The sequence below is a fragment of the Nymphalis io genome, chromosome 25 (assembly GCF_905147045.1).
Source record: "Nymphalis io chromosome 25, ilAglIoxx1.1, whole genome shotgun sequence".
Lineage (NCBI taxonomy): Eukaryota > Metazoa > Arthropoda > Insecta > Lepidoptera > Nymphalidae > Nymphalis > Nymphalis io.
The window spans coordinates 9,298,636-9,312,370 of record NC_065912.1 but is presented as its reverse complement, the minus strand read 5'-3'; the positions used below and the strand labels follow the sequence as shown (position 1 = coordinate 9,312,370).

At 37.2% G+C, this 13,735-nt stretch overlaps 1 protein-coding gene across 1 annotated transcript in view; it reads left to right on the top strand.

The window, feature by feature from the left end:
- The window catches only part of LOC126778163 (octopamine receptor Oamb), a 159,657-nt gene that overhangs the window by 137,795 nt on the left and 8,127 nt on the right, over window positions 1–13,735 (top strand). The window contains exon 4 of the mRNA XM_050501603.1: window positions 11,044–11,280. Coding sequence (XP_050357560.1) covers window positions 11,044–11,280 — 237 coding nt within the window. The remainder of the gene's footprint in view (window positions 1–11,043; window positions 11,281–13,735) is intronic.

Here is a 13,735-nt window from a genome sequence, read left to right as displayed (position 1 = left end):
GTAGAGTCCAAACACAACGACGGCCAGTCAGGAACAACTTTCTGCACTAGCCGCCCCCGCCTTCCTCCACTCTTCACGCCTCGTTTATAAGAGGAACGCGCGCTGGTAAAGAATTAAATGTTTTAGAGGTATGCCAAGAAAGGAGATGCCAAATTTCTTCGTGCGTGATGGAATTTATTTTTGTAAATTAGGCTTGTACTCAGCTGTCTTGGTGGACTAGTGACTTTCTTACAGGTCTTAAGGTCTTGAGGGTCTGAGGTCCAATCTGTGAGCGGGCCACTTATTGGAATTATTAAGTTTTTTGCTATGTATGGAAGTTTACCGTATCCCGTTCCATGGGTTTATGTGTAGAAGAAAATATAGAGTTTTATTACATTTAAATTTTACTGGTGGTGGGGCTTTGTCTAAGCTATTTTAGATAGGTACCACCCACTCATCAGATATTCTACCGCAAAACAGCAGTACTTGGTATTGATGTGTTCCGGTTTGAAGGCTAAGTGAGCCAGTGTATTTACAGGCACAAGGAACATAACCTCTTAGTTCCCAAGGTTGGTGGCGCATTGGCTATGTAAGTGATGGTTAAAATTTCTTACAATGCCATATGCTCGTCCGCCTTCATATTTTACCACAAACCACTTCTATTGTATGAACTGATCGACATTCGTTTCGCGTTTATACGACGTAAAACGCGACTCGTTGCGCTACTTAAGGACCTAATTATGGATAGATGTTAAGACAGACGGCTTTGAGCAAGCCGGTCTGTGTAGGTACTCATCATTTATTCTAGTGCCGAACAAAAATAACTTGTATTTAGTTCCGATTCAATTGGTAAGTTAGTGTAGGTACACGGGATGTAATATCTTATTTTCTGTATCATACAAAGTATATGTATGACGTAATAGTGCTTTCATCCACAGTCCAACAACGACTGACTTCTCTGTTTGGTATTTATATACTTTCAGTACCATGGAAACGAAAGCAAACAAATGTATTTGTTGGGTAGTTTATTAATACTGTCATACAGTTCCCAAGGGGCATTAAGGATACAAGGAATGGTTCTTCTTATTGTGCCAATGACAGTGGGTGGTAATGAACACTTCAGCAAGTAATCTATTTAGTATTTTTTTTGAAAATCAATAAAAATTCGAATAACATCTGCTGCTTTCGATATTGTAGATATAGTTCATACACACAAGTCTACCCAAATCTAATCACCTATAAATTTTGTTTAAATAAATTAACAGTCCATGAAGATACATCGTTAAAAATAATTTTCTAAGACGTATCAAGAGGCCAAGGGATCAAGAGGGTTATCGGATACTGAGCCCTTCTTTGTGGCAAAAATAAGTGCCAAAAATGTTTTATGTATTTAGTGCAAGTCTTTGATTTTTAGAGGACCTTCCAACCTTGACCTTCGTGTGACACAAGAGCTATTTGTTCTGAAAAACTGAAATAATTTTAACAAAATAATAATATGTCTTCTTCTTCTGAATATCAAATCAACGATAATAGAAAAAGAGAAAATATTTTTTAACTAAACAACGTTCATAAATAAGGTCGCAAGTTTTTATTTACAATAGAACGAGTCAAGCTAGCCTGTGATTTTGTCCTTCAAACAAATATGTTAAGGTTTAGTCTTTCAAAGTTAATTATAAAGATGTGTCTACAGTTCGAGGGCGTCTAAGGTTCAGTTCAGGAGTTTCTTCAAAAGTAACAGTATCTCGTGACGCTTGGGCTATAAGTATATTAATGCTTAGGATAAAAAGAACACTTCTACGTGGTCCTATATATTTTCGTGTATATGTCATCATTAAATTATAAGGACATTTTAACCGCGGCTTCGCTTGCGTCATCATTCAGAATTGCTATATAGCAATTCCCTTAGCTGTTCCTTTAAAAGTTAAGGATTTTCGTACACATGTTCATCCCCTTTATCGCATAGTGGGTTAAATTTTCGATTTTTTCTTTTATGGTAACCTATTTTGGAAAGGAACCTGTATTCACATTTTTAAGATGTTAGGCTGTGCGTTGATACGTCAGGTATTCTTTTATATATATAAATTAGTCAAATTATTAAAAACTGTGTAAAATTTATAATCTTTCGAGCTAGACTAGCGTGTTTACAATTTAACTCAAATTGGCCAGAAAGGAATTTAATTCCACAGTATACGGAAGTTGTTATAGATGAGAAAGGTCAAGCTACATAAGAAAATTAGTTGAAAACATAACTGTATATACTTCACGTCGATTTAATTTGATGAAATTTACGTTTTTTAACTGTAAAAAGTAACAGCATGTTATAGTCACATGTAATAGCACAGCTTGGCAAAATCTTTCTATCATACTGAAGAAGCTTAAATTACATAAATTAAATATATTTAGATTACTTTTTTAAGTTTGAAATAGGTAAAAAGGCCGGCAAATGTGCCACGTAACGGTAAAAGCTCACATTGACTCGGTAAGAAATGTTATCCATCCCTTATGCATGTCGTTACAGTGGTTCACCCTCCAATTTGGAACACAACAATACTGATTATTGATCTTGAGTTGTAGATTATATAACGACCTGTTGTTATTTAGACTTGCACGAAGCCCTACCACCAAGTAACCCCTGCTACTAATTAAGTCAATTAATACTCATCCGACTGTTCGATCGAATTAGTTCTGTCTAAATATCGGGCAAGGTAGCCAATAATCATCGAGATTAGGTTTAATAAAGATATTAGTGCATAAGTAAGCATGTAAATATATGTTCAATCCCAATTCTCTCACTCTCTTAATCCAGTAGGACGGCCAATCGACACGACATTAGAGAAAACAAGCGCTGGACCAACCGCTTTACGTACTTTCCGAAACAGGAGTGTAAACATTGCCAATTTACTAAATCCGAGCTGCTTCTGTGAGTTTCTTAACAGAAAATCGTGTTGTTTATCTGATTAACCTTTCTTTAAATCCAATTATCCTTCATTAAAAGAGGTTTTCCTGTCGATAAGGTTATATATCCAAATTATGTCTTTATTCCGTTTGCGGACAGGAGGTCTGGTTCATTTTTCGCCCAGAGGATCGGAATTGCGATTCAATGGGGATGCTGCTACAATTCGACGCGGTCATGATCTGTGCATTTTATTTTGTATACATTTAAGGCTTTAATGTAAATAATACTTTCGTAAATGCTACTTAAAATAATAATCCGAAATCCGAAACAGCCTGTGAATGTCCCACTGCTGGGCTAAAGGCCTCCTCTCCTCATTTTGAGGAGAAGGTTTGGAGCTTATTCCACCACGCTGCTCCAATGCGGGTTGGTGGAATACACATGTGGCAGAATTTCAGTGAAATTAGACACATGCAGGTTTCCTCACGATGTTTTCCTTCACCGTAAAGCACGAGATGAATTATAATCACAAATTAAGCACATGAAAATTCAGTGGTGCTTGCCCGGGTTTGAACCCACGATCATCGGTTAAGATTCACGCGTTCTTACCACAGGGCCATCTCGGCTTTTAATTAAATAATAATAATAATAGTTAAAACATAAATAATACATGTTTAATCGCCATTCGTATAAACTCGTTAATAGTGTAATTAATGTGCTTCCGGTTCTTCTTGGTAGAATCTACATTCCGAACCGATTAGTGACTTTAAATTTAATTATGAAAGAGTCTGCTTAAATATAATATAATTTTGTTCTAAATATGACTCAGATTTACTATATTTAATAGCTGAACCATATAAAAACCGCCTAGCGACGTAAATTACACAGATTCGATTCCGACCCTCGAGTTATTATTGGACCTACGCGAAACACATGCATTGCGCTTAATTAGAGAGGAAAATAGAAAAAAAAGTAATTTCTTAAAAGAAATACAAATACTAATATATGTAACAGGTTAATTCTATTTTTATAGTATGACCGCTTAGAAACCTAATATACAATTTAACACGATAATCTATCTTATCTGATCTTAAAAAAACCTAAAATTATAAGATACAGTGATTTGTACGTTTATTAAAAGAAATAAATATGTAAGTACTATTGAGTTCAGTATTCACGAACCTCGTTTCAAAAGCCGGTAAAAATAGTGAGATCGATATTGAAAATAGTCACAATAATTTGCTGAACAATTCGTCATTCTACAGAGCTACGAGCTATATTTAACTCGTTCACCCACACGAATCGTTATTATTATTGGATTAAACCTGACGCTACGCTCGTAGCTGGTGAACTTACAAGGCAATCATTCAAATTACAAGAACACCGGCAATTATATTACAATTTTTCATTTATAATAATAGTATTTTTTTATTAACAGAGCGTTTTCTTTACTTTAATTGAACGTTGAGCTGCATTATTTCTGAATTAATATATCTGGTAGCTATTTTTTTTCACGTAGTGAAAACCTTCCGAGTGGTCGTGATTTGCTCGTTCGTCGTTTTTAAAAGTAGTTTGTCAGTTGTTCTTGATTTCAAATTAAATTCTTGCAGACCTTTTTATACTTGTTATTTAAAGCTTATTTTAAAAGTCATAAACGAAACAAATATTGTTATATATAATCCCATCAAAAACATAAATGTGAAATGAGAGCCAAATTCAATATTATGATATATGCCTTGGTTGTTGATTGAAGTCAATTTGAAATTTTATTTTATATTACGACTAGCATTCGACCGCGGCATCGCCCACGTGTAAATAGGAGTGGGGTGGCTATTAAATAAAAAAAAGGCTACGTCCGTCCTTGGGATTCGAGCAAATTTCATCAAAAATGGTTCAGTGGTTTAGCCTTAAAAGCGTAACAGATACACTGAGTTACTTTTACATTTATAATATTATTATAGATTTGTCCAATAGTCTTTCTATGTATATAAAAATTTATAATATAGGTAGTCGGACGAGCATATGGGCTACCTGATGGTAAGTGGTCACCAACGCCCATAGACATTGGCATTGTAAGAAATGTTAACCATCGCTTACATCGCCAATGCGTCTCCACCCTTTCGAAATAAGATGTTATGTTACTTGTGCCAAACAAGAACACAACAATACTAAGAATAGGTGGTACCTACCCTACTGAATAATATCATTTTATATTGCTTTACTTTTAAATAGTTTTTTAACAAAATATTTAATTTTATTATTTATCAACTTATGTTCATAGATCAAGTGATAGTTAATAAGCAACATTCACCGGCTGGCAAATATGGCCAATTCAAGCTGAATCTGTTAATAGTATTGTTTCAATAATATCACGTGTATTCCTGTGTATTTCCGAACAGACGGACGGACGTAACAATATTCATTATAATTACTATAATTGAATTTAATCTCAACGCCATCTGACGTTTCCGTTTGAGCCCCTACTATAGAAATACGAAAATGTGAAACTTCAACCGCACAAGTAATTATTTTATTTATTCATTTAGGACAATTTGATGTCTTCTTTAAATTTTATGGAGACATTGTGTATAACTAAATATAATAATATCCTGGGATATTTTTCACACACGGCCATCTGATCCCAAATTAAGCTTGTACAGAGCTTGTACTAAATATGATATTTTTCTTTCGTAAATACATACTTATATAGATAATTACACCCAAACTCGAATCGAACCCACAACCTTCGGCGTGAAAGGCAAGCATCTACCAATCACGCCAAACGGCTCGTCAAATACTTAAATTATATACAGTGCTTTAATTATAATAACAAATAAAATGGTACAAGGCCCGTACATGTGCCACTGCCTGGCTTAAAGTTTTTATTTATTATTTTATTTATGGACATCACAAGCTTACATTACACTAGGTATATATGTCTATGGGCTTAATTATAGGCAACCACGGCATCCTTTCTTATATAACTAAGTAACAGCTAATATTATATATAACATAATTTAAATTGAAAACATTACAAGCTAAAAATTATAATTAAAGAACTAATGATTAAATTTTAGTAATAAAATTTGAAAAACTATATATAAATATTAAAAAAAGAAATAATAAAAATACTTTTTTTTTAATTAATTATTTTTGTCTGATATTTCATGACTGTTTTCTGTGGTGAGTTCTACTTACAGAATAGCCCTACAGTTCACCAAATAAAACGCTAACGATCACTCTGTATCCTTTGGTTAGACCATTTCAGAGATATTTTGCACAATAGACCAGAGTGTGCACTTGATCTGATTTCTTTATGGAATGGATCGCGCCAAGGGCATCGAGTGTAAAGGAAATTTTATTCAAAGCTTTTCACTAACGATTCGAATATTGGAACTTTTTCAGCTTATAACATACGAAACACGAACTTTGCCTTCAATTTCGTTCGTGTGAACTTTGCATATGGCGTCGATTTCTCAATATTAATTTCAACGACTGCATTAGCGGGGCATCTAACATTGACTCACTGAAAGCAAACTATAATAAAAATTCCAAGTCCTGTAGAAAGGCATACACGAGAGCGGATGCACAGCGCATTGTACAGATTGGTCATGACCTTGTTTCGCATCCTAGGGGCTCCCGTAGCTTCTGGTGTCTGACCAAGTCTGTGCAAAACAATTTCTGCCAACTTTCGCTGCCACCGCTCAGAAATCCGGACGGATCGCTAGCTCACAGTCCGCAAGAGCAAGCTGATCTCCTGGCTAAAATCTTTGCCGACAATTCCGTCATCGATGATTGTAGTGCGCTGCCACCTACAATACCTTCATGTGGCCATACGATGCCTGACATTAAAAGCAGGCAACGTGATGTGCGTGTGGAGCTGCAATCACTTGATGTACGGAAAGCTAGCGGTCTCGATGGAATACCAGCCATAGTGTTGAAGAAGTGCGCAGCGGAGCTGTCTCCTGTGTTAACGCGCCTGTTCAAACTTTCTCTCTCTTCGGGATGTGTGCCGGAGGCTTGGAGAAGAGCTAATGTGCAAGCGATTCCCAAAAAAGGGGATCGGTCTGACCCGGCAAATTATCGGCCAATAGCTATCACCTCAGTACTTTGTAAGGCGATGGAACGGATTTTAAACAACCAACTGATCCATTACCTAGAAGATCACTGTTTAATTAATGATCGTCAGTACGGGTTTCGACCAAAACGGTCCACAGGTGATCTTCTAGCGTACGTAACACACCTCTGGGGTGAAGCTATCGACAAGCATGGAGAATCGTTGGCTGTCAGCCTCGATATCTCCAAGGCTTTCGACAGGGTCTGGCACAGAAGTCTTCTCTCCAAGCTGCCGGCATATGGTCTGCCTGCTCAGCTATGCACCTGGATTGCCAGCTTCCTACACAAGCGTAGCCTTCGTGTTTTAGTTGATGGTTGCGCTTCACAATTCTATGTAGTGAATGCTGGGGTCCCCCAGGGATCTGTGCTATCTCCCACACTCTTTCTTTTGCATATCAATGATATGCTCTCTCTTGGGAACATACATTGCTATGCAGACGATAGTACAGTGCATGGTGGATACCACGGACGTGCAGTGGCTGGGCAAGCGGAAATTGAGGAGAGGCGGAAGGATCTTGTCATTGAACTCGATAGGACGTTAGAGCTCATCGCCAAATGGGGCTCTGATAATCTTGTTGAGTTTAATGCCAAGAAAACACAGGTATGCGCTCTCACGGTGAAAAAGTCAACATTTTCCCCTCTTCCCTCCCTCTGTGGTACTCCGCTGGTGATGCAAAGCAAAATCGCCATGCTGGGGATTGACGTTCGCTGCGACATTAGTCCAAGGGATTACATCGAGGCTGTTATAATAACAGCTTCACGGAAACTCGGAGTTCTGAACAAGGTGCGGCGCTTTTTCACGCCACAACAACTGTGCCTGCTGTACAAAACACAGGTACGGTCTTCCGTGGAACATTGCTCGCACCTTTGGGATGGCTCCGCTAAGTACCTACTTGAGGCCTTGGACCGGTTGCAGCGACGTGCCGTACGCATTATTGGCGATGTAAAGGTCACAAACACCCTTGAACCTTTACAATTGCGTCGTGAGATAGCAGCACTGAGCGCTTTCTATCGACTGTAACACGGCGAGTTCTCTGAGGAATTATTCTCTCTAATTCCTACTTCCCCCTTCCTACTTAAGTCCACGCGAGCTGGTTCTCGATGTCACCGCCTAACTGTGACATCAATTCCATCGCGAACAAAGAAATTTGGCAACTCCTTTCTTTGTCGCACTTCCAAAAAATGGAATTCCTTACTCCTCCTCTCCTCCTCTCCTCTTACAACCCGGGTTCCTTCAAACAAGGCGTGAAGAGGCATCTTGCGGGCCGGAAAGGCGAAGGCGGCTAGTGCAGAACGTTTTCCCCGTCTGTACTGGCCATCGTCGCGTTTGGACTCTACTACCACTTACCATCAGGTGGAGCAGTCATTTGCCCTCCCGGCGAATATAAAAAAAAATAATCCATGTCTGATCTTATCAATTCTCCGCTGAGTACTAGATGGGTTACAAACACCAATTGAACACATAACTGCACTGATGTCTTCTATATCTGTGATCGCCAGTAAGGACGTTTTATATCCTCTGAGCTATATCAGCTGTGGATACGGTTAATCCTCATTTATTTTTATTTCCTGAACGTACCTATTCGTTAAAGTTTTAAGTGCCTGATTGTTTCCAACAAGAACAATCAACAGAAGTATTTTTTGCTTTCAATAAAAACAGAATAAGTTTTTTTGTTATTGCTTTTAAATATTTAATTAGTATTTTGTCATTATTTATTGAAAAATAAATGTAACATTCGTCGTTATAACGTGCAAAATATTCGGCAAATGTATTCGAGATGACGAAACTACTGTTTTTACATTTTGAAGGACAATTCATCAACTATGAGTAAAAATAATGAAACAATCATCGATACATGAAACAACACATACAATATTTTGAAATTAATGAATTATATATAAAAAAGGATGTTGGTATATTTGTTTGAGATTAATAGACTTCGATGATGATTGTTCACATCATGAAATTAGGTATGATTTTTCACACACCATTAACTAAGAAAACTGGCAAATACGTTTTGGTTCGGACTTTTATCGAACTATTTAGCTTTCTATGCGTTATCGTCACAGAAAAAAAGGTAACAAATAAAATGGCTCACGTGCTCTATATACAAAATTAAGTCTTAACTCCATTGTGTATATAGAATATTATTTTTATTACGTGACACCCATTAGTGACACCTAGAACAGCTTCGTTCTGCTGATAACTTCTACTCTATTGAACTGATTTCTAAGTCCCCCCACGTTGATCCTATAAGGATTTGAAGCTAACTTCTTATTCAAGCGAGAAAATCTGTCACTAATACATATAACAGATAAATGGATATTATTATATAGTCCCCATAAATAAATGTTGCACATCGACCTTTGGAAACATACAATCGGCTAATTATTTTTATTTCTGGGCTTCGCAGAGAGTTATCACGCTCACTATGGGCCTCATAAGAAGGCTCAAGGCCACTCAAAGAGCAATGGAGCGGGGTGTGCTCGAAGTTTCTCTGCGAGATCGAATCAGAAATGATGCAATCCGCAGGTGAACCAAAGTAACCGACATAGCCCGAAGAATTGCTAAATTTAGCATTTAGTGGCAGTGGGTGGGGCACATTGCTCGCAGAACCGACGGCCGCTAGGGCAGAAAGGTTCTCGAGTGGCGACCACGAACCGGAAGATGCAGTGTGGGCAAGTGGACTGATGACATAGAACGAGTCGCGGGAAGCCGTTGGATGCGGGCAGCGCAAGACCGGCCAACGTGGAAATCCGTGAGGGAGGAATTTGTCCAGCAGTGGACGTCTTCCGGCTGATGTGTGTGTGTGTGTGAGAGAGAGAGATTGTTATCTGTGTCACACACTACCCTTGTGACGTTTCTCAGTCAATTGCGATAGAGTGTGGACGCGTCAGCCTACAGAGTTTTTTGTGGACACAGTACTTGTTGAACATGTGCACACCGTCTTGCGATTGCCACCACATCATCCAGATTTTAATCCAATTGAACGAAGACTAACGATTTTATAAGTATAGATTGTTTTCATCGTAAATTCCCTGTTCGACTTTGGGTAGGATTGGAAGAGACTGTTTTTTGGCATTAAATCTTTGCATAGTTTGTGTAAAACGAGAAACAAATAAACAATTTGATTTCGTGCTATTTATTATAGAATACATGGTAGGGGTTTGTTCTGATTGAATGTTTGCTCATCTCCAGAATATCTATATTTAGTGCAGCATAGCGAAACATAATATTACTTTACATCAGCTAAAAGCTACGTATTTACTCTTGCATCTTACGCTAACTACTTCGAGATCGGGAATGTTGCTAATACCGTTAAAGACTTATTGGAGTATTTACTAAGATGTATTCGCTTCAGTTCAATGAATTTTTACTTCGAATATCTTTTGATATGACTTTAGTTTATATTTAAAACTCAATTCCAAACTCTTATTTGAAATCAAGTTGATCATAACATGAATCATTTGACATTATCGAGGACACAGACACAGCGATATAAAATAAATCAAATGTCAGGAAAAAATCATTTGTTTTTAAATGTTATATATATTGTAAAAATGTGTAATAAGGTTACTGTCTGTACGCTAGACTATTAACACAAATAATAATATTAGTAAAATATTTAAAACAAGCATTTTTTTATTTATTTTTTTTTATAAAAATAGGTGGACTGTTAAATGATCCATCTAACGGTCAGTGGTTACCACCGCCCAAAAATATTGACACGCTGAAACAAATATTAACCGTTCCTTACATCACCAATGCGCCACCAATCTTGAGAACAAAAAAGTTATGTCTCAAAGTTTATTTTAAGTTGTATTTATAAATTCAGTGACTCACTCAGCGTTCTTACTGAAACGCAACAATGCTAAATAATTATATTTAACGGTGAAATAATCTAACTTACACAGATCACCAAACATACTATTGATTGAGTAGTTAAGACATGAAATCATAACAAACAAACTCGCATTCATAATATTAGTAAATATATCAATTTCTATATAAATTTAAGAAGAATTGATAATGACGTATCGTACACATCTTTCAGATCTGGATCTTCGGAGACGTCTGGTGCTCGGTATGGCTGGCTGTGGACGTCTGGATGTGTACCGCGTCGATACTCAATCTGTGCGCCATATCTCTGGATCGCTACGTGGCAGTTACCAGGCCAGTCAGCTATCCTAGCATCATGAGTAGGAAGAGAGCGAAGGTCTTGATAGCTGGGCTGTGGGTGCTTTCCTTCGTCATCTGTTTCCCACCACTTGTTGGTTGGAAGGATAAGAAGGTAAGTTTATAGTTTTTCTTATAGGACGTCACTAATAACAAAGATGTCAAATATTTTCAAAATGACGAATATAATTTTACATAATATATACGAAGTATGTTGTCATCATTAGACTACTTATATAGTTTTAAGTAAAATTTGAACATATGCGTTTGTCTGTGTAAAAAAGACTCGATCGATTTGAATGAACTTAATTCTATTAAGTTTTCCGAAAATAGACTACACCATGGTAATATTGTTATAAACGTAGCATTCAATTTGCAAAATCCGCGGTTTCGGCGGGGAATTCAGTTTGGCAGCTCAAGTGTAAAAAAAAAAAATGTTTTTGTTTTTAGTAACTCGCATTAAAATAGCCATATTAACAAAAGAGAACAGTTGAATATACAGACAATTTTATGTATTTGTTTAGATTTAGATAGCGTGGTAATCGATGTCGATTATGTAAATTGGAATGCTCACCTAAAAGATCTCACATCATTACTCACCCGTGAAATATTGACAACCGCCTTATGGTGATACACTATTTTGATACGTGTATTCTTGAAATGTTATAATTATTACGGTCAATATCGCATATCACATTCTGACATTTCAGACCGTTTTCTGCCGTGAATTTCGAGTATGTTCAAGCAATATTAATGCTTATCAAAATTAATAATATATTAATATTAAATGGTAACTGTAATTCGAAATAAGTCAACTAATAATTTAAATGAAATTGCTATAATAATACGGCATTTTAATTATATAAATGAAACAGTTATCTGAACCCTATTTATGTAGTTTTGTATTCACTTCTATTTAAAATTTGAACATTGCGTTTGTGTGTATAAAAAGGTCTCGATCGATTTGGATGAACTTAACTCTATTAACTTTTCCGAAAATTGACTACACCGTGGTAATATTGTAACGTAGCATTCAATTTGCAAAATCCGCGGTTTCGGCGGGGAATTCAGTTTGGCAGCTCTAGTGTAAAATAAAATAAAAATTGTTTTGGTTTTTAGTAACTCGCATAATAGTACTGGTGGTAGGGCTTTGTGCAAGCTCGTCTGGGTAGATACCACCCACTCATCAGATATTCTACCGCAAAACAGCAGTACTTGGTATTTTTGTGTTCCGGTTTGCAGGGTGAGTAAGCCAGTGTAATTACAGGCACAAGGGACATAAAATCTTAGTTTCCAAGGTTGGTAGCGCATTGGATATATAAGCGATGGTTGACATTTCTTACAATGCCAATGTCTAAGGGCGTTGGTGACCACTTACCATCAGGTGGTCCATATGCTCGTCCGCCTTCCTATTCTATATAAAAAAATAGCCATATTAACAAAAGAGAACAGTTGAATATACAGACAATTATACATTTATTTAATAGACATTTATGCCTACAAAAAAAAAACGTGATGACGAGATGGCCTATTGGTTAGAACGCGTGAATCTTAGCCAATGATCGTGGGTTCAAACCCGGGCAAGCACCATTGAATTTTCATGTGCTTACCACCTTCAGGCTCTAGAGTTGATTGAGAGGCGTGCCAGAAGGTTGATAGGAGATGACGCATTGGTCGAGTTTAGACTCCAAATTCTTGAACATCGACGTGTGGTTGCATCACTTTCAGTCTTCTATCGGATACATTTCGGAGAATATGCTCAGGAATTACACGAACTGATTCCTCCAGTCCATTTTTACTATCGAACGGCCAGGCAAACGCGACCAAAGCGCCATAGGTACACAGTGGAAATTCCCCGCCTACGTACGAAGCGCTTTGAGTCTACATTCATCATTCGCACTGCGAAACTATGGAATGCTTTGCCTGAGTCCGTATTTCCCGATAGGTACAATGTTGGTGTCTTCAAATCCAGAGTAAACAGGTTTCTTATAGGCAAGCGTGCTACATCTTAGACCGTGTCGATGCTTAACATCAGGCAAGTCAACGGTCAAACGCTGGCTTATTAATAGTAAAAAAAAACGATGTATTTTTTGCAAATAATTTTCACATCTCTATACAAATTTTACATCTCATATAACTGTCCATTTTCTACGAAAAGCTAATCTAAAAAAGGTTTTTATATCTAAATCTGATTGCGTAATCCTTTCGTTTAATAAAATAAGTTACGTGCTAACATGACATTTCCATTCTACTCGGGCACGTTTTTATTTCAAAATTTACTCTTACCTAGCTTCAAAGGTTGCGACGTACTACCGTAACAGCCTGTGAATTTCCCACTGCTGGGCTAAAGGCCTCCTCTCCTCTTTTTGAGGAGAAGGTTTGGAGCTTATTCCACCACGCTGCTCCAATGCGGGTTGGTAAAATTCACATGTGGCAGAATTTCAGTGAAATTAGACACATGCAGGTTTCCTCACGATGTTTTCCTTCACCGTAAAGCACGAGATGAATTATAATCACAAATTAAGCACATGAAAATTCAGTGGTGCTTGCCCGGGTTTGAACCCACGATC